Raw genomic sequence first — 26,390 nt, forward strand, 5'->3', positions numbered from 1 at the left:
GCCAAGCGCTTTTGGTATACTTTCTGGGAGATGTATGTCCTGCCCATAGATCTTGACAGCCTAGTCAAATTCATAAAAAGTTATGTTACCTTAGTGGCATAGCTTAATCCAGAAACGCACTCCTGTCTATGACTAGAATAAATGTGTAGTGTTGGTACACAGAACTTGTAAGATGCGCCAAATTCATTAAGTGGCAGGTACATCTTATTCCAGCAGCTTTGTCTAATAAGACTGGCATGTGCCAGAAATAGCAAAGCAAAATACTCCGTAATTAAAAAAAAAAAATGCAGGTCCACAAGAATATTTCATTTTAATACTGATTCTAAAATATATTTCAAATTACAATTATGTACCATATATCTAAATCCAGTAATTGATTATTCAAAAGTAAAGAAAATGGGGAAAAAGTTCAAGTAAATTTAAAATTGTACAGTAGTAAACTTAAGTAAGGTATGAATGTATACCAACTTCTATGACCTGGTTCCCTTTCTAAATGGGTAATGATCTCCTATTACATTATATCTGAGCTAATGAATCTGCTGCTGATGCATTTGATAATTAGATTTTTTTTACAAAAGTCAGGAATAATACCACTTCAGTGGTTTTATGGATATTTATGCTTGATAAACAAGCCCCAAAGTAATGAAATTACCACAAGTTCATTATTCCAGAATAACCAAACTGTTACTGCTCAATTGAGTAAATCATTATAATCATCTATATGTGATTCTAACTGATGAACCATGAAGCATAAAACAAATAGAAAGAGATCTAACCTGAGGGCCCCATCCATGGCACGGATACATTATAGCTGTGTGATTCTCCTGTGGGCCTTGGTCTAGACAAACATCTTTAGCTTTGTTGTTTCGTAGCTGAGGAAAGAAGAACATGAGGTTTTTTTATTTTGTTTCTACTTAAAAGAACATTTTGAAGCCTGTCGAAAGATCGCTTAGGCAGCACTGAAACGGAACAATGCCCTTCAAAATAATGTTCAACTTCTTGAAGTTGGTCAATAGTTGCATAATTTTTTTGCACTTTATGCCATGGATTCCAGCTCATTCATCCTGACAGACTACTTATAAATTCAACATTGTTTAAATTTTGACTACAATATTCTGCTATAGCAAAGGATATCAGAGAACAAATTACCAAATATGTGAAAAATGAAAAATCAACATAGCAGCCTAGTGAGAAATATTTTATTGACTTGTTGTGTCTATTCATTCTGTAAATGGATAAAACTCTACCTATATGTACATTCATCTAGAAAGCACGTTGTCCATATAAATTGAAGAACAAATTTGTTTTAGCATTCATATTAATTTTAATAATGGTTTGAGGCTACATAAAATACAAATTCGCTATAAAGCACAGCTTAAATTGATGCTGTTTATATTTCAGACACATATTGAAAGATAAATGCTATCCAATATTCCTGTTCAAGGCAAAACAACTACAAAGTCATATTTGATTGACGCAATGTATCCTGTCAGTAAAAAGTATCTGCTATTAAATTTTAAAAGGTACTTTGAACAACTGTATAATATAGTGTACTAGAAAAGATTTGTTTTTTTGATTACATTCCAGAATTTTGATGTGGTGGTCTCTTAATTTTTAACAGAGCTGTACATTGATGTTAGTGACAAATACAATTAGTGACAAATACAATTAGTACAGTGTGTGTGCAAATTACTGGACATGTATTTAGTTATTAAAAGATTATTTTTCGGAAGTTCACAGCCAGTGAACTCACTTCACCAATCTGACGTCAGTGTGAGCACCGTGGGAAAATTTCCGTCACATAGGTGAGTTAATTGGCCGTGAACTCCTATTCCCTGTCAGACGGCACCACGAGCAGGATAAATTTTTCACACTCGTGGTGCCCTCAGACAGGGAATAGCAGTTCAGACAGAGACATTGAGCACATGAAGCCTGCCATCTAGATGTAGCAGAGGTGGAACTGACGTGGAATAAAAGGATTTAAGCATCTCTGTGGAAAGGTGAGGAATACTGTTGTTTGTTTTTTTTACCACTGTTACAGATAACGAGGGCATCGGGGGAGTAGACAAAGTTGTACAAAAATGGTTTAATTAAGAATATTAAAAGAGTCTGTCTTTCTTTCAATTAAAGGGCTTTTTCTTGGTGTCTGTGTTTTCTTACAAGGTGACTATGGGGTTAGTAATGGGGGCGTATAATTGACGCCTCTCCATTACTAACATTGGGGCTTGATGTCACCTGATGGTGACATGAACCCCCCCAAGTAGAAAGAGCAAGGCTAAGTGCCAGAATTGGCACATCTTAGAGATGCACCTTTTCTGGGGTGGCTGAGAGCTGATGTTTTAGCCTGGGGGAAGCCAGTATCCATGGCCCCTTCCTAGTCTATTAATATCAGCCCACAGCTGTCTGCATAGCCATTGCTGATTATTAGTTATAGGGGGACCCTATGTCATCTTTTGGGGGTCCCCTTTTTAACAGCCAGTAAAGGCTAATTATACAGCTGTGAGCTGATATTAATAGCCTAAGAACCTCCATGGGTATTACCTCCTTCCCAGGCTATATACATCTGCCCCCAGCCATTGGCTTATCTTCTGCGGGTTATGAAAATTTTGCAGGAGCCCACGCCATTTTTTTCTAAAAAATAATCTTTTATTAATTAAATACATGTCCAGTAATTTGCACACACACTGTACTAATTGTATTTGTCACAGACATCTATATATCTATCTATTCTATTTGTATTTACTGTATGTAATCCATCTCTTCTATCCTGTCGGCTCCTGCAGTGCCGTAAAAATTGGGTGCATAAAAATCGGACAGCACTCTTATGGTCTGAGTGCTGTGCGATTTTTTTCTCGCACCTATAGACTTGCATTGGCGAGTCTTGGCCGAGTCATGCTGCATGCTGCAATTTTACATGCACATAGAATATGCTGGAGAAAAAACACGGTGATGTGAGCTGTCCCATAGATTAACACTGGTCCGAGTGCTATGCGATGTTATCTCTCATAGCACTTGTCCATATTCTACAGTAGTGTGATGCCGGCCTTACTCTGCTAAAAATGAACAAGAATTAGCCTTCACTTTTCTACACCATCAGATGGCAGCAGCACGTAAAGTGCTTTAAATGTTCAATATTTGAATGAGACATTTTTTCCTGTCTTTGCACTTTATGCAATGCCTTTATGAGTGTAGAATTGTATTATTTGAATGAGGCACTACAGTTTGTGCCTTCAAGGGTGTATGGATGACCCTGCTTGTATATTTTGGAAGGCTTTGCAATGTGTGTAGAGATTTTATGAGTGTAGAAGTACCACAACTACACTCACTTTATTCACAATATTTGAATGAGACACTACAGTTTGTGCCTTCAACGGTGTATGGATGACCCTGCTTGTAAATTTTGGCAGCCTTTACACTGTGTATAGAGTTTTTATGAGTGTAGGAGTACCACAACTATACTTTGTTCACAATATTTGAATGAGACACTACAGTTGGTGCCTTCAAGGGTGTATGGATGACCCTTCTTGTGATTTTTGGCAAGTTTTGCACTTAATGCATAGCCTTTAGGAGTTAAAGAGTACCACTACATGACAATTTGAGCATAATGTGTATGAGGCCGCTCTTTATGTCTAATCCTGAGTGTATATGATTCCTTTTTCCATCTAATCTTTGGCAGTTCTTGCTTTCTTAATAAATTACACTGACATTTCCACTTTTTAAATAAAAAAATAAAAATATAATCAAAATTATTTAAAAAAATCTTTATTTTTAATTTTTTTATTTACTTAAATTAGTATTTTTTTAAAACGTTTTAAAATTTTGCCCTATATACAAGTCATTATACTGAAAAGCATGTTTCTTAACATTTTTTTCCTGTAAACTCCAATTTATCATCAATTTTGATTGTTTTATAGTCAGTCCATAAAGTAAAGTAAAAGTGTGTGACACCATTGCTCTAAGCAGCGATCTGGGAGTCAGAGATGCTTCCAGGGGTCTTCCCCATGCTATTCTCCTTCCATTCAGTACTTTTTCCATCCATTTCCACATATTTCCTGCCCCCAGACCTCCTTGTAGGGTCTGCTGGAAAAATGCTCAGATTCCTCATTAACTACCATTATCCTCGTAACTCGAAATGAGCACCTGAGCATTAGGAATTGCTTGTTTTGAGTAATGAACAGCCAAGTGATAAAGTGCTCACTCATCCCTAGTTAACATTTTACATAAGTATTTGGAAGCCAAAATCAGAAATGGAATAATCAGAGGAAAATTATTATAGCAACACGTGCACCAGTTCTGCATTTTTTACTCACTTCTGATTTTGGCTTATAAGAACTGATCGTGTGAATGTGGCCTTACAATGAATAATGGATGTAACTGCAATCAAGGGCTCAGATATTGCCAATAGTAGGCAATGTGTAGTTCATACATCTTTGGCTACTGAGTCATCATTCTGCAAAAAAAATGTCCTTAATAAGTAAAGAGTTAAACTGGCATTTTGCACTTCGTTTGCTTATGAAAGTAATACAACAAAATGGCTGCCATCTTTTTTACAGTGTCATAAACCTGGTCTACACAGGTGCTCATGAACATGTACAGTAGGAAGCCCAGCATCCAGGGCCTAACTGGGACTAAAATTCAGCCCTGGCATTTGAAGTTACACAGGCCCACTTGTCACATGGTGACTGTATAATATCTTTGTACACTTGTAGGCATGGTCGGTTGTAGGCAAAGTGGGGCCCAAGGCAAAGTGTAAAATGGGGCCCCAAATGCTAACATATTGCACATCACACAATAGCATTTTGGTTGTATTTTTGTGTGCAGAGTTCAGGCCGCTAAATGAGTTTGATCGACAATATTGAAGTTGTTCAACGCTTGTTTCCCTGTTATAATCTTGTGACTTTGGAGCTGCATGAACTTTCTCTGGAGTAGGTGGAAACTGTACTGACCGCAAAACCTGAACTAACACCGCAACTAGAAGTAGCCGTGGGGTGTGCCTAACAAACCCTAGACACCTCGACACAGCCGGAGGACTAAATACCCCTATAGATGGAAATAGGAATACTACCTTGCCTCAGAGCAGAACCCCAAAGGATAGGCAGCCCCCCACGAATATTGACTGTGAGTAGGAGAGGAAAGACACACGCAGGCAGAAAACAGGATTCAGCAAAAGAGGCCACTCTAGCTAAATAGGGAAAGACAGGACAGAATACTAAGCGGTCAGTATTAAAACCCTTCCAAAAATATCCACAGCAGATAATACAAAAAGTTCCACAATCTAACTAAAGACATGGAATGTATATCTGCCACTCCAGAGAATCCAACAAGACTGAGAAAATACTGACACAATCTAAGCTGGACAAAAAACAATGAATAGCACAGAATTATTAAGCACACAGCATGTGTGCCACAGAAACAAAACCAGACACTTATCTTTGCTGATTTGGCAGAAGGCAGAAGGAACCAAACCAGGACCAAAACCTCCCAAAAACCATGGACAACTGTCAAGGACTAATGAATCCTGCACGCCTAAATACCCCAGTGCAATCAGCAGCTACAACTGACCAGGACTGCAACTCAGGGACAACTGCATTACCACCTACAACCACCGGAGGGAGCCCAAAAGCAGAATTCACAACAGTACCCCCCCTTGAGGAGGGGTCACCGAACCCTCACCAGAGCCCCCAGGCCGATCAGGATGAGCCACATGAAAAGCATGAACCAAATCAGCAGCATGGACATCAGAGGCAAAAACCCAAGAATTATCCTCCTGGCCATAACCCTTCCATTTGACAAGATACTGAAGCCTCCACCTCGAAAAACGAGAATCCAAAATCTTCTCAACCACATACTCCAACTCCCCATCAACCAACACAGGGGCCGGAGGATCAACAGAGGGAACAACGGGTACCACATATTTCCGCAATAAAGATCTATGGAAGACATTATGGATTGCAAAAGAGGCCAGAAGCGCCAATCGAAAAGACACCGGATTAATAATCCCAGAAATCCTATAAGGACCAATAAACCAAGGCTTAAACTTAGGAGAAGAAACCTTCATAGGAACATGACGGGAAGACAACCAGACCAGATCCCCAACCTGAGGCCGGGAACCAACACACCGACGACGGTTAGCAAAATGTTAAACCTCCTACTGAGACAACACCAAATTGTCCACCACATGAGCCCAAATCTGCTGCAACCTGTCATCCACAGAATCCACACCAGGACAGTCAGAAGGCTCAACCTGCCCAGAAGAAAAACGAGGATGAAAACCAAAATTACAAAAAAAAGGCGAAACCAAAGTAGCCGAACTAGCCCGATTATTAAGGGCAAACTCGGCCAATGGCAAAAAGGCCACCCAATCATCCTGATCAGCAGACACAAAGCATCTCAAATAAGTCTCCAAGGTCTGATTAGTTTGCTCGGTTTGGCCATTTGTCTGAGGATGAAATGCAGAGGAAAAAGATAAATCAATGCTCAGCCTAGCACAAAAGGCCCGCCAAAACCTAGAAACAAACTGGGAACCTCTGTCAGACACAATATTCTCCGGAATACCATGCAAACGAACCACATGCTGAAAAAACAACGAAACTAAATCTGAAGAGGAAGGCAATTTAGGCAAAGGCACCAAATGAACCATCTTAGAAGACCGGTAACAAACAACCCAGATAACCGACATCCTCTGGGAAACAGGAAGATCAGAAACAAAATCCATAGAAATATGCGTCCAGGGCCTCTCAGGGACCGGCAATGGCAAAAGCAACCCACTAGCACGGGAACAACAAGGCTTGGCCCGTGCACAAGTCCCACAGGACTGCACAAAAGAACACACATCACGTGATAAAGAAGGCCACCAAAAGGACCTACCAACCAAGTCTCTGGTACCAAAAATACCAGGATGACCAGCCAACACAGAACAGTGAACCTCAGAAATCACACTACTAGTCCATCTGTCAGGAACAAACAGTTTCCCCACTGGACAGCGATCAGGTCTGTCAGCCTGAAATTCCTGAAGAACCCGTCGTAAATCAGGGGAAATAGCAGAAAGAACCACCTCTTCTTTCAGAATGCCGACCGGTTCAAGGACCTCAGGAGAATCAGGCAAAAAACTCCTAGAAAGGGCATCAGCCTTAATATTCTTAGAACCCGGAAGATACGAGACCACAAAATCAAAACGGGAAAAAAACAAGGACCATCGAGCCTGTCTAGGATTCAGCCGTTTGGTAGACTCGAGGTAAATCAAATTCTTATGATCGGTCAAGACCACAATACGGTGCTTAGCTCCCTCAAGCCAATGTCGCCACTCCTCAAATGCCCACTTCATAGCCAACAACTCCCGATTGCCGACATCATAATTGCGTTCAGCAGGCGAAAATTTACGGGAAAAGAATGCACACGGTTTCATCAAGGAACCAACATGATACCTCTGGGACAAAATGGCCCCTGCGCCAATCTCAGAAGCGTCAATCTCAACCTGAAACGGAAGAGAAACATCCGGTTGGCGCAACACCGGAGCAGAAGTAAATCGACGTTTAAGCTCCTGAAAGGCAGAAACAGCCGCAGAGGACCAATTCGCCATATCAGCGCCTTTCTTCGTCAAATCGGTCAAAGGTTTAACCACGCTGGAAAAGTTAGCAATGAAACAGCGATAAAAATTTGCAAAACCCAAAAATTTCTGAAGGCTCATTACGGACGTGGGTTGAATCCAATCATGAATGGCCTGAACCTTAACCGGATCCATCTCAATAGATGAAGGAGAAAAAATTAAACCCAAAAAAGAAACCTTCTGCACCCCAAAGAGACACTTAGACCCCTTCACAAACAAAGCATTGTCATGAAGGATCTGAAATACCATCCTGACCTGTTCCACATGAGACTCCCAATCATCAGAAAAAAATCAAAATATCGTCCAAATATACAATCAAGAATTTATCAATATAAGTCCGGAAGATATCATGCATGAAAGATTGAAAAACAGATGGAGCATTAGTGAGCCCAAACGGCATCACAAGGTATTCAAAATGGCCTTCGGGCGTATTGAACGCAGTTTTCCATTCATCACCCTGCTTAATACGAACAAGATTATACGCCCCCGAAGGTCAATCTAGCCCCCTTAATCTTAGCAAACAAATCGGAAAGCAAAGGTAAAGGGTACTGAAACTTGACCGTGATCTTATTCAAGAGGCGATAATCAATACAGGGTCTCAAGGAGCCATCCTTCTTAGCAACAAAAAAAAATCCCGCTCCCATCGGTGAAGAAGATAGCCGAATATGCCCTTTCTCCAAAGACTCCTTAACATAACTCCGCATAGCGGTATGTTCAGGCACAGACAGGTTGAAGAGTCGGCCCTTAGGAAACTTACAGCCTGGAATCAAATCAATAGCACAATCACAGTCCCTGTGTGGTGGAAGAGAACTGGACTTGGGCTCATCGAATACATCCTGAAAATCAGACAAAAACTCTGGAATTTCGGAAGAGGAAGAAGAGGAAATGGACATTAAAGGAACATCATTATGAACCCCCTGACAACCCCAACTAGTCACAGACATAGACTTCCAATCCAACACAGGATTATGTACCTGCAACTACGGAAAACCCAGCACGATAGCATCATGTAAATTATGCAATACCAGAAATCAACAATCTTCCTGATGGGCTGGCGCCATGCGCATGTTCACCTGTGTCCAAAACTGGGGCTTATTTTTAGCCAAAGGTGTAGCATCAATGCCCCTTAAAGGAATAAGGTTCTGCAAAGGCTGCAAGGGGAAACCAAAACGCCTGGCAAACTCAAGGTCCATTAAGTTCAAAGCGGCGCCTGAAACCACAAACGCCAAGACAGAGAATGATGACAATGAGCAGATCAAGGACACCGATAACAGAAATTTAGGTTGTACAGTACTGATGGTAAATGAACTAGCGATCCTCTTTGTCCGCTTAGGGCAGACTGAAATAACATGAGAAGCGTCGCCACAATAATAACACAACCTATTCTGACGTCTGAGTCCTTGTCGTTCTGTCCTAGACAGAATCCTATCACACTGCATTGGCTCAGGACTCTGCTCTGAGGACAACGCCACAGCGCGCACAGTTCTGCGCTCCCGCAAGCGCCGATCAATCTGAATGGCCAAAGACGTAGAATCACTCAGACCGACAGGCGTGGGAAACCCCACCATAACATCTTTAACGGATTCAGAAAGACCCTTTCTGAAAATTGCAGCCAAAGCATCATCATTCCATTTAGTCAATACAGACCATTTTCTAAATTTCTGACAATACAATTCTGCCGCCTCTTGACCCTGAGATAGGGCAAACAAGGTCTTCTCCGCTTGATCCACAGAATTAGGTTCATCATATAATAGTCCTAAAGCCTGGAAAAAGGAATCTACATTAAGCAAAGCCGGATTCCCAGATTCCATGGAAAATGCCCAATCCTGTGGATCACCACGCAGCAGGGAAATGACGATTTTAACCTGCTGAATGGAATCCCCAGAGGATCGAGGTCTCAAAGCAAAAAACAGTTTACAGTTGTTTTTAAAACTCAAAAATTTGGACCTGTCACCAAAAAACAAATCAGGAGTAGGAATCTTCGGCTCTAAAACAGGAGTCTGAACAATATAATCAGAAATTCCATGCACCCTAGCAGCAAGCTGGTCTACACGAGAAGCTAATTCCTGAACATCCATGCTAACACAAGACCCCTTAGCCACCCAGAGAAAAAGAGGGAAGAAAAGGCAAAGCAAACTGCAGAAAAAAAATTACTCAACACCTTTCTTCCCTTCTTCTGAGATGCATTTAACTCATAGTTGGCCAGTTGTACTGTTATAATCCGGTGACTTTGGAGCCGCATGAACTTTCTCTGGAGTAGGTGGAAACTGTACTGACCGCAAAACCTGAACTAACACCGCAACTAGAAGTAGCCGTGGGGTGTGCCTAACAAACCCTAGACACCTCGACACAGCCGGAGGACTAAATACTCCTATAAATGGAAATAGGAATACTACCTTGCCTCAGAGCAGAACCCCAAAGGATAGGCAGCCCCCCACGAATATTGACTGTGAGTAGGAGAGGAAAGACACACGCAGGCAGAAAACAGGATTCAGCAAAAGAGGCCACTCTAGCTAAATAGGGAAAGATAGGACAGAATACTAAGCGGTCAGTATTAAAACCCTTCCAAAAATATCCACAGCAGATAATACAAAAAGTTCCACAATCTAACTAAAGACATGGAATGTATATCTGCCACTCCAGAGAATCCAACAAGACTGAGAAAATACTGACACAATCTAAGCTGGACAAAAAACAATGAATAGCACAGAATTATTAAGCACACAGCATGTGTGCCACAGAAACAAAACCAGACACTTATCTTTGCTGATTTGGCAGAAGGCAGAAGGAACCAAACCAGGACCAAAACCTCCCAAAAACCATGGACAACTGGCAAGGACTAATGAATCCTGCACGCCTAAATACCCCAGTCAGATCTGCAATCAGCAGATACAACTGACCAGGACTGCAACTCAGGGACAACTGCATTACCACCTACAGCCACCGGAGGGAGCCCAAAAGCAGAATTCACAACATTTCCCAGCCTCTTTTCACCAGCTGAGGAATAATGATGGGACAGAACGATCACTAATAGATCACTAATAGATCACCATACAGTATCATGTTATCAGCAGCACATCTACAGTTTACACCGGCGATGTGCTGCTGAGAACAATTATTTTTGTTCTGGCAAAAACAATCTGAATATGCAGCATTTTACTTGTTTAGTAAATATACCCCATAGTCCTCCATATATTATAATGTGCTCCACAGTCCTCCATATAGTATAATACACTCCCTATAATCCTCCATATATTAAAATACACTGCTCAGTCCTCTACATAGTATAATACTCGTCATAGTCCTCTATATAGCATAATACACTCCTCATAGTGCTCCATATAGTATAATGCACCGCCATAGTCATCCATGTAGTACAATTCACTTCCTATAGTATAATGCACCCCATAGTTATTCATATAGTATAGCATATTCCCATAGTCCTCGATACAGTATAATGCAGCCCACATATGTATAATGCAGCCACCACCCTACAGAGTATAATGCAGCCAGCCCAGAGTATAATGCAGCCACCCCACAGAGTATAATGCAGCCACCCCAGAGTATAATGTAACCCCCCATAGAATATAATACAGCCCACCTCCCCATAATATATAATGTAGCCCCCATAGAATATAATGCAGCCCCCATAGTATATAACACAGTCTCCCCCATAGAATAGAAAATACCCCCACAATAGTATATAACACAGACACATAGTACATAACACGGCCTCCCCCATAGAATATAATATACTCCCTATAGTATATAGCAAAGCCTGCATAGTATATAGCACAGCCTGCATAATATTGCACAGCCCGCGTAGATAACACAGCCCACACAGTAGTATACAGCGCACCCCACAAAGTAGTATACAGCACAGACCACACAGTAGTATACAGCACAGCCCACATAGTAGTATACAGCATATACAGCACAGACCGTGTAGTAGTATACAGCACAGGCCACACAGTAGTATATACAGCACACCCCACACAGTAATATATACAGCACAGCCCACACAGTAGTATATACAGCACAGCCCCCGTAGTAGTATATACAGCACAGCCCAAACAGTAGTATATAGAGCACAGCCCACGTAGTAGTATACAGCACAGCCCGCATAGTAGTATACAGCACAGCCCACACAGTAGTATATACAGCACAGCCCACACAGTAGTATATACAGCACAGCCCACACAGTAGTATATACAGCACAGCCCACAGAGTAGTATATACAGCACAGCCTGCATAGTAGTATACAGCACAGCCCGCATAGTAGTATACCGCACAGCCCACACAGTAGTATATACAGCACAGCCCACACAGTAGTATATACAGCACAGCCCACACAGAAGTATATACAGCACAGCCCACACAGTAGTATATACAGCACAGCCCACGTAGTAGTATACAGCACAGCTCACACAGTAGTATATGCAGCACAGCCCACACAGTAGTATACAGCACAGCCCACACAGTAGTATATACAGGACAGCCCACACAGTAGTATATACAGCACAGCCCGCGTAATGGTATACAGCACAGCACGCGTAGTAGTATACAGCAAAGCCCACACAGTAGTATATACAGCACAGCCCACACAGTAGTATACAGCACAGCCCACACAGTAGTATATACAGCACAGCCCACCCAGTAGTATATACAGCACAGCCCACACAGTAGTATATACAGCACAGCCCACGTAGTAGTATACAGCACAGCCCGCGTAGTAGTATACAGCACAGCCCACACAGTAGTATATACAGCACAGCCCACACAGTAGTATATACAGCACAGCCCACATAGTAGTATATACAGCACAGCTCATACAGTAGTATATACAGCACAGCCCACACAGTAGTATATACAGCACAGCCCACAGTAGTATATACAGCACAGCCTGCGTAGTAGTATACAGCACAGCCCGCATAGTAGTATACAGCACAGCCCACACAGTAGTATATACAGCACAGCCCACACAGTAGTATATACAGCACAGCCCACATAGTGGTATACAGCACAGCACATGTAGTAGTATACAGCACAGCCCACACAGTAGTATATACAGCATAGCCCACACAGTAGTATATACAGCACAGCCCACACAGTAGTATACAGCACAGTCCACATAGTAGTATACAGCACAGCCCACACAGTAGTATATACAGCACCGCCCACACAGTACTATATACAGCACAACCCACACAGTAGTATATACAGCACAGCCCACATAGTACTATATACAGCACAGCTCACACAGTAATATATACAACACAGCCCGCACAGTAGTATATACAGCACAGCCCACACAGTACTATATACAGAACAGCCCACACAGTAGTATACAGCACAGCCTGCATCTCTTCTTCCCCCCTCGAGAATAACCCCACAGTCCAGTAAAAAAAACAAAAAACACACTCCTCACCTCTCCTCGTGCCCCTCATCTGCTCCTGTCTCAGCGGCTGCAGTCTGCCCGGGACACAGCAAATGCGCGATGCTATAACTTCATCACGCACCCGCAGTGTCAGAGGCAGAGCAGGGAATGATGGGAGAGGGAGCGTCTGTAGATGCGCTCTCCTCCATCATTGCATTCAACTGTATAGTTGAATGCAACGGCGGGGGGGTGAGTCGGCGCTGGCGGAGGGAGGCGGATCGAGCGGCCCACTACTGGCACCGGCCCTTCTGGCATTTGCCAGAAGTGAACGATGGCCAGTCCGGACCTGGCGGCATCCCTCCTTACATGTGTAGGAAGATGTCTTCCCAGTGGATATTCTAATCTATTACTGGAGATTCCATATGTGATAAGATAAAAAGAGGCTACTCCACAGTTGTCTACCCTGTCTATGTGATCTAATATTAGAGGTATCAGGGCAGACATGGTAAAAAGAGGCTGCTTCTCTGCTGTCTACCCTGTCTTTCTGATGATTTTGTGGCTGCTGTGACTTGGACATCTTGACAGTGCATGATAGAGGTTATCTCCTGGTCACAGCAGTGGACTTTCCCCATGAGCTAGTAGGCACTCTTCTTATTAACTAGCAAAAGTTTAGCAATTTTAATGTACTACAATGAGAATTTCACTAGATAAAATAAGTGAATATTTCAATTAAAGTAATTTAGAAAAGTACTTATGAGATTTTCTTTTTTATATATTTTTCTACTCCTAGAAAACCCTTTAATTACACCAAAGTAAATTTGTAAAGGATGGAAGAAATACTAAAACATGGTTTAGTATCTCAGGATAAAATGAGAACTGCAAAAGAAGACTCCAATCTTATCTTTTCACATGTAATGAGGATTTTATGCCTCAAGATAGTAGTGTTAGTGAACAATACTTATTTTTATAGGAATTGTGTGTAGACGTAATTTACCATACCTCTCCATACGCAACGGTATTATTATATCTTCTCATTTCTGGATAAACATTATCCAAGTACCATTGAAAGTTTTTGCACTTCAAGCTTTTCCTTAAAGCGATTCTTTCTGTTATGTCACCAATGTCTATTCCTGGGTTCTGAAAAGATATAAAAACAAACTTAATATATTTTTGAATACTGTGAATGATAGGATTTTGTATAGTCTCAATGATACAGTGGGGCAAAAAAGTATTTAGTCAGTCAGCAATAGTGCAAGTTCCACCACTTAAAAAGATGAGAGGCGTCTGTAATTTACATCATAGGTAGACCTCAACTATGGGAGACAAACTGAGACAAAAAAATCCAGAAAATCACATTGTCTGTTTTTTTATCATTTTATTTGCATATTATGGTGGAAAATAAGTATTTGGTCAGAAACAAACAATCAAGATTTCTGGCTCTCACAGACCTGTAACTTCTTCTTTAAGAGTCTCCTCTTTCCTCCACTCATTACCTGTAGTAATGGCACCTGTTTAAACTTGTTATCAGTATAAAAAGACACCTGTGCACACCCTCAAACAGTCTGACTCCAAACTCCACTATGGTGAAGACCAAAGAGCTGTCAAAGGACACCAGAAACAAAATTGTAGCCCTGCACCAGGCTGGGAAGACTGAATCTGCAATAGCCAACCAGCTTGGAGTGAAGAAATCAACAGTGGGAGCAATAATTAGAAAATGGAAGACATTCAAGACCACTGATAATCTCCCTCGATCTGGGGCTCCACGCAAAATCCCACCCCGTGGGGTCAGAATGATCACAAGAACGGTGAGCAAAAATCCCAGAACCACGCGGGGGGACCTAGTGAATGAACTGCAGAGAGCTGGGACCAATGTAACAAGGCCTACCATAAGTAACACACTACGCCACCATGGACTCAGATCCTGCAGTGCCAGACGTGTCCCACTGCTTAAGCCAGTACATGTCCGGGCCCGTCTGAAGTTTGCTAGAGAGCATTTGGATGATCCAGAGGAGTTTTGGGAGAATGTCCTATGGTCTGATGAAACCAAACTGGAACTGTTTGGTAGAAAAACAACTTGTCGTGTTTGGAGGAAAAAGAATACTGAGTTGCATCCATCAAACACCATACCTACTGTAAAGCATGGTGGTGGAAACATCATGCTTTGGGGCTGTTTCTCTGCAAAGGGGCCAGGACGACTGATCCGGGTACATGAAAGAATGAATGGGGCCATGTATCGTGAGATTTTGAGTGCAAACCTCCTTCCATCAGCAAGGGCATTGAAGATGAAACGTGGCTGGGTCTTTCAACATGACAATGATCCAAAGCACACCGCCAGGGCAACAAAGGAGTGACTTCGTAAGAAGCATTTCAAGGTCCTGGAGTGGCCTAGCCAGTCTCCAGATCTCAACCCTATAGAAAACCTTTGGAGGGAGTTGAAAGTCTGTGTTGCCAAGCGAAAAGCCAAAAACATCACTGCTCTAGAGGAGATCTGCATGGAGGAATGGGCCAACATACCAACAACAGTGTGTGGCAACCTTGTGAAGACTTACAGAAAACGTTTGACCTCATTGCCATTGTCAACAAAGGATATATTACAAAGTATTGAGATTAAATTTTGTTTCTGACCAAATACTTATTTTCCACCATAATATGCAAATAAAATGATAAAAAAACAGACAATGTGATTTTCTGGATTTTTTTGTCTCAGTTTGTCTCCCATAGTTGAGGTCTACCTATGATGTAAATTACAGACGCCTCTCATCTTTTTAAGTGGTGGAACTTGCACTATTGATGACTGACTAAATACTTTTTTGCCCCACTGTATGTTGTTTAAACCTTACCTCCAATGGTAAATTCCACGCAATGTAAACATGTGATTTGTAGTCATCCATCCATACTTCAGCTACTCGTAAAGCATTCCTCTTGGTGTAGAAATCTATGTTATTGTTATAAGGCTTTCTTTTACGTTCTATGTGGGCCACTCTTGAACAGGGAAGGACTTCCATACTTCCACCACACAACCAAACCTAGAATAAAACAATGTTTTTTAATAATAGCAAAGTTTTTTTCACATCTATAAAATCATATTAGGAAATCTCAAGACTTAATAATCAGTAGGTTCATATATTAATTGCTTAGTACTAGAGAGACTACAGACTATTTAACCATAAATACTGCTTATGACTACTGGAAGCATAAAACTAGGAACTAATTTTTCAAACAATTATTTCTAGGAAGAATTTTCATACTCAGACCCTTCAATATGAGCCAGAGTGAACCATTAATATTTAAATGCTCCAATGTGGTTGATCCAGTCCAAGCCTATATTAGATGACCAACCATATTGAATGCCTTGTGCACTAAAAATTTATGTACAAATAAAATTTCCTTTGGCCCAGAACATAGACCTGTGACAATGAATTTTCAGAGAAAGGCTGGCCTTCAAGAAACAAATTATTTGAGATCAACCACATTCAAAGGCAAAGACTGTTTTGGAAATGTAATAATTTATGGTATATTTTTCAATAGTATCAACATCACATGAGAACCTGACAGCTGATATATGCTGCTCGATCCATGGCAAGCAGGTATCATACACTAGTTGCATTATTTCAGCAATATATGTTCAATAGTCGTTGGGGATCGTGCTGCATGGTAGACTAGTCAGACAGGATGGTTGCCCACTCCTCTTTAGGGACAGGTCTATGTGCATAGGGAAACAATCAATGTTAACGGGTGAGGAGAAGCTGCTGGAAACCGACCTGTCCAACAAGTCTCCCATATGATGCAGCATTTCAGAGTTAAACACATATGGCTGAAAGCATGCAGCCAGTATCTGATACATGCTGCCCATGGATCGGGCAGAAATTATCAGCTGCCAATTTCCCTTTAAGAAAGAGATGATAAGTGCACACTGAAGGGTCTGCTAAAGAAACCTTGCTGCTAGTTTAGATCATTTATGTCAGAGAAATGGTACTGATTTTGTACAAATAATTGTACATTATATGAACAATAACATATTTGTGATTGTGAACGTTTTTAGACTGCAACCTCCTTTTATGTTGAGGCGCCATATTCAATTTTGTGCCCCCAATAGAAACTGTACAATAAGCCATGATTTGGGTGAATTTAACCATTTCTACTATATGTGCACTAATGGTGCTATTTTCAGCTTCGGATGTGCATCTATCCATTAGGTAGACCATTCTCCCATTGCGATAAAAAAAAAACAAAGAAATGAACTGGGATATAAGTTGGTGTGCACGTAGCATGGTAGTGCATGTTCACACTGGCCACCAAACAGACAAAGCTCAAGATTGAAACATAATAAGCATATACTCTGCAGTAAATAAATAAATATAGCAATAGTGCAAGAAAAAATATAGGATACTTAGTTAATATAATTTTGATTAAAAAAATGCAAATGACATCCCAACACATCAGAGTAACCCTAATTGGGAAGGTCCTAACCTCTGATATTAAAAACTTTACCATTTTGACATGCCAGTTCTATTATTCATTTTAAAGGATGTGGCTCAACTTCCAAAGCATTTGTAGAAGGAAGCAACTTTGTAATTCTAATTTTAAGAAAAGTCCTCTCCATTGATAAGAATGGAGGAATTTTTAATTTTATTTTTTAATGCTGGCTGTTTAGGAGACCCACCAATGCTGCAGTCTAGCAGTGTGGCCAATTATGTGAAGTGCTTACAAGATTTTTTTTATTAAAGCACTATGAGCAATGATTTAAAACTGGCCATATTGCTGGAGCTTTAATGTCCCTGTGCTCCTATGATGCTAATGAACCATTTTAGAGTATACAGTTCGGACCAGCAGAGCAACCATGCTGCAGGTCCGAACTGCCAATCTTCAGGAGAGCACCACTAGCCAGAATTTTTGTTTCTTGTTTTCTGGGGGTGTTGTTCTCCTGAAGAAGACACATGCGAATTAACCTTTAATGATTTGGTTTAAACTTTTTAAAACAGATCACAACATATGCAGAACTTGAGCATAGTCTAGAGCAGGGGTCTCAAACTCAGCTGGGTATATGAGCCACACCAACAAAAAAAAATAATTTGAAGAATTGCATTCTTTGCAGGATGAGGTGTCCCCATCTGGTACTAATATGTTCATCTTGTTCCCCATCTTGTAGTAAAGTCCAACCATCCTATAGTGATGTAACCCACACTGGTCTCCATTCTGTAGTAATAACTAGTGTTGAGCATTCTGATACCGCAAGTATCGGGTATCGGCCGATATTTGCTGTATCGGAATTCCGATACCGAGTTCCGATATTTTTGTGATATTGGAAATCGGAATGAGAAGTTCCCAGTGTATGGTTCCCAGGGTCTGGAGGAGAGGAGACTCTCCTTCAGGCCCTGGGATCCATATTCATGTAAAAAATAAAGAATAAAAATAAAAAATATGGATATACTCACCCCTCCAGCGGACCCTGGACCTTAGCGATGTAACCGGCAGCCTCCGTTCCTAAGAATGCAGTGAGTGTAGGACTTGCGATGACGTCGCGGCTTGTGATTGGTCGTGTGAGCAGTCACATGAGCGGTCACGCAACCAATCACAAGCCGCGACGTCATCGAAGGTCCTTCACTCTGCATTCTTAGGAACGGAGGCAGACGCTTGGTCTGGTGAGAGCCAGGGGCCGTCCGAGGGGTGAGTATATCAATATTTTTTATTTTTATTCTTTATTTTATACATGAATATGGATCCCAGGGCCTGAAGGAGAGTTTCCTCTCCTTCAGACCCTGGGAACCATTCCGATATTTTGTGTCCCATTGATATGCATTGGTATCGGGTATCGGTATCGGCGATATCCGATATTTTTTGGGTATCGGCCGATCCAATCCGATACCGATACCTTTGCATATCGGAAGGTATCGCTCAACACTAGTAATAACCCATTCTGGTCCCCATCTTGCAGTAATGACCCCATCCTGGTCCCCATATTGCTGTAATGATCTCATCCTGATTGCCATTTTGTAGTAATTTCCTCCCACTTGGTCCCCATTTTGCAGTAATATCCGCCAAGGTGGTCACTGTCTAGTAGTAATGTCCTCATCCTGGTCCTCATCTTGTAATAATATCCTCCATGCTGGTCCCTATCATGCAGTAATAACGCTATTCTGGTCCCCATTTTGCAGCAATAACACCATTCTGTTCTCCATCTTATAGTACTGTTCCCCAACTTGGTCTCCATCTTGCAGTAATGTCCCCTTCCTTGTCAACCATTTGTGGTAATTTTCCCATCCAGGTCCCCATCTTATATTAATGTCCTTCACTGTAGTCCCCATCATGTAGTAATGTCCCCATCCTGGTCCCCATCTTGTGGCAATATCCCCCCATCTGGGTCTTCATCTTGTTGTAATGGTCCCCATCCTGGTCCCCATCCTGTAATAATGACCCAATCCTGGTCATAATCTTGCACCAATAACCCAATTCTGGCCCCCACTTTGCACTAATAATCACATTCTGGTCCCCATTTTGCAGCAGTATCCCCCAACCTGATAACTGTTTTGTTGTAATGTCCCCATCCTGGTCCATATCTTATAGTAATGTCCTCCATTCTGGACCCCATCTTGTGATAATGTCGACCATCCTCTTCACCATCCTGTAGTAATGACCTAATCCTTGTCCCCATCTTACAGTGATGACCCCATTATTTTGTAATCTCCCCATCCTGTTCTCCACCCTGTAGTAATGACCCCATCCTGGTCATCATCTTATAGTAATGTCCCCCATCTTGATCCCCATCTTGAAGTAATGTTCCCATCTTGCAGTAATGAACCAATCCTGGTCCCTACCATACAGTAATGCATCCTGGTCCCCATCTTGTGGTAATGTCCCCCATCCTGGTCCTCTTCTTGTTGTAATTTTCCCTATCCTGGTCCCCATCCTTTAATAATGACCCAATCCTGGTCATCATCTTACACTAATAACCTCATTCTGTCATTCTGGTCCCCATCTTGCATCAATAAACCCATTCTGGTCCCCATTTTGCAGTACTATCCCCCCAGCCTGGTAGCTGTCTTGTGGTAGTGCCCCCATCCTGGTCCCTATCTTATAGTAATGTATTCCTTCCTGGACCCCATCTTGTAATAATGTCCCCCATCCTCTTCCCTATCCTGTAGTAATGACCCTATCCTTGTCCTCATCTTACAGTAATGACCCCATTATTTTGTACAGATTAGTATACTCCACACTCCCGAATACTGCAGCTCAGACCCCCACTGATTCTTGTTTTCTAATAAGAATTGTTTTGTCAATAAAAATAAGTATTTGTTTTAGTGTAGTTGCATTTTAAGGCCATATAATTTATACCCCTCAGTCAATGTACTCAGGGAAAACTCTCCCTGAAAGGACGGGAAGTAAGAGTCTCAAAAAGCTCCAGTTTCAACTATGAAAATTGCAAGGTTACATTTTTTGAAGACACCTTCCCTTTTAGGTTCTTACGAGAGGGTGCTAGCTCCTTGTCTGGGTCATTTGAATAGAAAATGGAAGAAAATTAAAAATAACAAGTGATTTGATAAAGATAAAAGAGTATTAGAGGCCACGTTGGGGAGTAAAGCTTCTCACTAAGGCAACATACATTGAAAAAATTGAGTGCTTGGGGCTTCATAATATGGAATGACTGCATTATTTTATACAGCACATTTGGACTGCATGGCCATATCATTAGCTCAATATCTAGTATATGTATTTGCAAGTCTGGCAGCTATGCAATGTATTGTGCTTAATTTAATTATTCTGCTGTAGTTGTTTTCCCATCTAGGCAAAAGCCAGTGCAAATATTATGATACTGACAAGAAGGGTTTTTTAGATTTCCATTAAGTAAGGTAATATATAGACATGTCATGTATTGCTTACTTTATCAGGCTATGAAATATTCGGTGCCAGAAGGCCCCTGCCAAGATATGAGCCAGCAGATAATGGGCTGTCTCGTTTTCCGCAGATGTACAAAAACTTGATCTGAGGTAATCCTCAGAATGCACCATGGTACATTGTTTAGAATTGAGAGTCCTCAGTGTTTGATGGTACATTAGGAACCCACTAATTCATTGTAAAGTAGAAAGACAGCTGAATTAGTGAAACTTCACAAAATATAATGCACATGACAAGCAATCAGAATGCAAATATGAAGGTGATTGTTTATGCTTTGGATGCACGTTATGCATTTGCATTTCTTATCACACCATTACTCATAATTTAAAGATGCCACTTTGAGTCATGCCAGCTAGAAATGGTGCTGAACAGAAACATAAGGATTAGTCAAAGCGAGTTTATGATGATATTGATGATGGCAGTGACAATCACTTTGACCTTTGCTGCTGATATTTGCTGTCACCTGATGACTTTAACCAGCTTATATTTTTGAACCATTACAACATATGTTACAGGAAAAAGAAAATTATGTTTTCAAAGTCTACTTGTGGAGGTTTTCAATTATTACATATTTACATATCACTGGGATAGTGTATTACTGTTAAATTAAAAAAAGACTAACAAAACTTCATATAATATTGATACAGGAAAGATATATATCTTGGTACCGTGTTAGCCAGTAGATAGAAAAATGTTTAGAATTGAGAGTCCTCAGTGGTTGATACCTTTTAATGGCTAACTGAAAAGATGGTAACAAATTGCAAGCTTTCGAGACTACACAGGTCTCTTCATCAGGCAAAGATTAATACAAATTCTGAAGAATCATATTTATGCACAACATAGCACAGAAAAAAAAAAAAAAACATGGATAAGACAGGTGGCATGAAGCAAAATTACCATGAGTGATAAACAGTTATGTCCATAAATGTTGGGCCAGTTCTTAGATAAGGAATGTTTTATTGTCCTCTGATTGGGGTCTCTGTTGTGATGACCCCTCATAGTCTGAGGGGCAAGTTCCTTAGTTGATGTAAAAAGACATAAATCCATGCGACACATTAATTCCACCACTAAGACAGACAACCTTTACTACAAAAAGATGCCCGCTTACGATCCATTTTTCCAGACCCCCCACTACTGTGTTTTAGGCAGCCCCCAAATCTGAGAAGCATCATTGTCAAGAGCTCCCTGTCCTCTCCAACAGCTACAGGTACCTTTCCCTGCAATCAGAAAAAATGTAAAACCTTTCCATTTATAATGACCACGGACAAGATAAAGATTCCCAATTCACATCAGGACTACAAGATACCAGGTACTTTCAGCTGCATCACATCTAATGTGGTGTACCTAATTATTTGTACTAAATGTTCAACTGGGGGTCTGTATGTGGGGGAGACAGGGCAAAAGTTTAGAACAAGAATGAATTCTCACCGCCATACAATAAGAGAAAAAAGAATGGATCTACCTGTGGCAATACATTTTTGTCTCCCCAATCATAGCATTATGGACTTGAAATTACTTGTGTTAAAAAGTAACTTCAAAACTTAGAGAGACAGAAGAGTTTGGGAATATAAACTGATGACGACCTTTGACAGTCTTAGTGGTGGAATGAATGTGTCGCATGGATTTATGTCTTTTTACATCAACTAAGGAACTTGCCCCTCAGACTATGAGGGGTCATCACAACAGAGACCCCAATCAGAGGACAATAAAACATTCCTTATCTAAGAACTGGCCCAATATTTATGGACATAACTGTTTATCACTCAAGGTAATTCTGCTTCATGCCACCTGTCTTATCCATGTTTTTTTTTTTTTTTTCTGTGCTATGTTGTGCATAAATATGATTCTTCAGAATTTGTATTAATCTTTGCCTGATGAAGAGACCTGTGTAGTCTCGAAAGCTTGCAATTTGTTACCATCTTTTCAGTTAGCCATTAAAAGGTATCAACCACTGAGGACTCTCAATTCTAAACATTTTTCATTTAATATTGATTATTTGTTATAAATGTCCCAAAAGTTCTAGCAGTATACATATTTATTATTATTATTATTATTATTATTAATTATTATTTATTTATATAGTACCATTAATTCCATGGTGCTGTACATATTTATATTGTTTGCTTATATAGCGACATTAATTCATCATTGCTTTATCATAATCATCACTTTCCCCATTGGGGCTCACAGTCTACCAGCATGTCTTTGAAGAGTGGGAAGAATCCAAAGTACCTAGAGAAAAGCCAAACATTTAACATGTTTGCAAATTCAGTCTTTAGTGGGATTTGAACCCCTATAAATATGTAAATCTTTATATGTGTGTTGCAGCAGACTGTGCTTTGCCATACAGGAGACTTCTGAAGAAGGCATATACTGTATATGATTTTTGCAATGGCACTCGATGCTGGATGGATGCCTTAGCCATTGTGAGGTATATACCTCCTGAGTGTATGGTGATCAGAAAAACAGTCTGCACAGTCTTAAAAATGCAATTTGTTGGTAAAAAAATATTCTTAAGGTCTCAGGTTTAATTAACTATAAAACTACTTTTTTAAGCGTGTACATAAGTAATAACACTACTATATGACTTGTATACTGTATGTTTCAATAGTATCCCTCTACAGGCACAGTCATCTCTAAGTTAATGGGTGGGGACCAGCTGCTATGGTGTCTCCCATTTACTGCACACTTTGACATACGAGTCTACGACATTTAATAAGCAAATGTTCAGAAGCATCAGAAGCATGGAATAAATAATATGGTAGCACTGAGCAGTGAAGCTGTGAATCCTGCTCAGAGGTCAAATACGACACTTACAAAAAGCTGCTGCACCTTTCTAAACCCCCATTCTATTTCCATGCACATCAACAGATGGTTCTTTTCTCTCTTACAGTTGTAGCAGAATTGGATGGGATTTCAAGAAATCTCATGCCCTTTGTGTTTTTTTTTTTTACTGACCTGCGGTGCGTGTTTCAAATCCACAAACTGTTAGTTTCTCTTGTGCGTACACTGAGTTTTATGTGCAGATTGTTCACATAAACTTGCATTAGATATGCAACATTGGCAGGTAAAAAAACACACATAGTTTTTAGTGTGTTTCAGCAGTGCCTAATAATGTGGTACCATCAATCAGTTTCAATGTGCAAATAGCAAGGTAGGACTGTAGTTAAATAAAATATAACTTTTAATTCACTCTATTAAAAAGAGCCTGACAGACTCATAAAACCAACATAGACTTCCAAAGCATAACAAACAACGTACAAATACTAACAGATGCTCCCAGTGAGCTCTGCAAAAGCTCCAGCACGGTGACAAAAAATACACCTAATCTCATGGAAACTTACACCATACGAAAGGTTTTTTTCAATGTTTCCTCCACAGCCTGTATATAATGAGCTTTATAGCAGGTCAAAGCAATGAAGCCATTAATAATTGCTACTGAAATATAGGAACAATCTAACCCAAGATAAAAGTTCCTTGCTTCACAGCGTTTTATGGGATGAATTGCGATGTCCGTACATATGAGGAGGCCCTCTGCGTGCCCGTTTAAAGCCTCATTCCTCCGGATTTCATCCCATCGATTGTTACTTCCTCCCTCATCGTGAATTCTCCCACGACGAGGGAGGAAGTAATCGCAATTCATCCCATAAAACGCTGTGAAGCAAGGAACTTATATCTTGGGTGAGATCGTTCCTATATTTCAGTAGCAATTAATTATTAATGGCTTCATTGCTTTGACCTGCTATAAAGCTCATTATATACAGGCTGTGGAGTGTTTCTGCAGTGGAAACATATCGAAAAGACATGTAATCTGCATGTCTATATCAATAAAATGTTGTTGAAGTCAAATACCAGGAAGTATTAAAAACAAATCAATCAGCTTTGTTTAAAACATGTCATACCAACAAGAGACAAAAACACAGCGTCAAAAAGCAAAAAAAATGCATGTAAAAAATGCACTAAAAAAGCCATTAAAAAATGCAAGCAACCTAATTTACTACAGTATATACTGTAGGTGCAAAAATGCTTCAGAAAATCTGTAGCATCAAAAACTCACCATAAGCTCATCCTGGAAAAGTAGCCTTATTGTTCAAACCATAATTAATGCACATAACTTCTATAGATTTCATAAAGGACTGGTGAAGCTTCAGGGTCTCATTGTAGATTTACCAAAATTAATGTTATTAAAAAGGTAGAAATGTTAGACCATATCCTGAAAAACACTACTAATGACTGAGTACTGCTCTTAAGGTCCTTATTTCATAGACTGCAATATATTATAAAGATACAAATCATTTATTATAGGAAAAAATATTTATAAACCTGGGAATCTGAATTAACTAGTGAACATATATCCCCTTAAAAAATTAGATTTTATTATGAATATTTTAAAAATACACCACCCAGTGCTATTTAGGCACAATTCGGCCTAAAGGTAAAAAAGACCAAGGTCTAGCGCATACCCTGCAATGGCCTACTCTGTCACCTGCCTGGCTGTGGAGGTTGGCACCCTAATTACGATGTTTTGGCGCCCCCACTCAACGTGGACTACCCCTCACTGCCCTAGATCACCCTATGCTGCAGGTGTGAAAACAAAATACATAAGAACAGAGATGAAGAAAGCAAAAAAATGGTCAAAAAAACACACAAAGAACTCAATAGAAAAAAATTAGCAAAAGAACAGAGGCAAAAGCAGGATATTAGATAAGACCTATATAGGCTCCGGCCCCTTTCATAAACCAATTTGCTAAACACCAATAATAGGCAATGGGTATGCTGTCAGATGTGCCACATAAAATTTTTTAGCATCAATCACTACAGCCTATACCACATATACTCAAAATACTGCAGTTTGTCTAGCTATTATTAGCATAAATTATACCCATAAGGGATTAAAGCCTGCAGTTAATATTAAACACAACCCAAATAGATAACCAGGGCCAAGTATTTAAGGTATCTCAGTGGTGTAGGTAGAATTATATGTTATTTATCATGATATATTGCACTTCGCCTCATAGCCTTAGCATAGATAACTGCCTTAAAAATTGCAAATTATACCATATACATTTTCTTCTTCATGGACTATCAAGCCATAGATATACCAGCCCTAGGGGGTTGCCCCCATATATAAACAGGGCTAAACAGTCACAAAGATACTAGTGCAAAAGCCTAAAACAGGCAAGACTGTACAATTTTACAATGGTATAAACAGGATGGCGTGTTACTTATCATGATACACTGTGCCTCGCCTCAACGCGTTTCCCCGTAGTTCGGTTCATCAGGAGGCCCGTCAGAGGGTTCTCAAAATGTTAGATGCCATAGATGAGTAGCATGACCAGTGGCTTATACGGGTGGAATTAAATAACCCCCGCTCATACACATGCTCCAATCTGCATCGCCACCAATAATCATGGCCAGAAAAAGCCTGAGTGATGAACTATTTACCTGCCAAATCCAAAAGGATTGATGTACCAATATGCCATGCTTCTCCGGCGTCAGGGTGCTGCTACCGCG

General features: G+C 40.5%; 1 protein-coding gene across 1 annotated transcript in view; it reads right to left on the reverse strand.

Annotated features, from left to right (window-relative positions):
• Positions 1-26,390, reverse strand: part of GALNT17 (polypeptide N-acetylgalactosaminyltransferase 17) — an 828,236-nt gene that overhangs the window by 17,953 nt on the left and 783,893 nt on the right. Inside the window, exons 7-9 of the mRNA XM_077296430.1 lie at positions 15,824-16,009; positions 13,983-14,120; positions 777-872 (exon numbers count right to left, since the gene is read on the reverse strand). Of these exons, the coding sequence (XP_077152545.1) occupies positions 777-872; positions 13,983-14,120; positions 15,824-16,009 (420 nt within the window). The remainder of the gene's footprint in view (positions 1-776; positions 873-13,982; positions 14,121-15,823; positions 16,010-26,390) is intronic.

Source organism: Ranitomeya variabilis, chromosome 3 (genome assembly GCF_051348905.1).
Source record: "Ranitomeya variabilis isolate aRanVar5 chromosome 3, aRanVar5.hap1, whole genome shotgun sequence".
Classification (NCBI taxonomy): Eukaryota; Metazoa; Chordata; class Amphibia; order Anura; family Dendrobatidae; genus Ranitomeya; species Ranitomeya variabilis.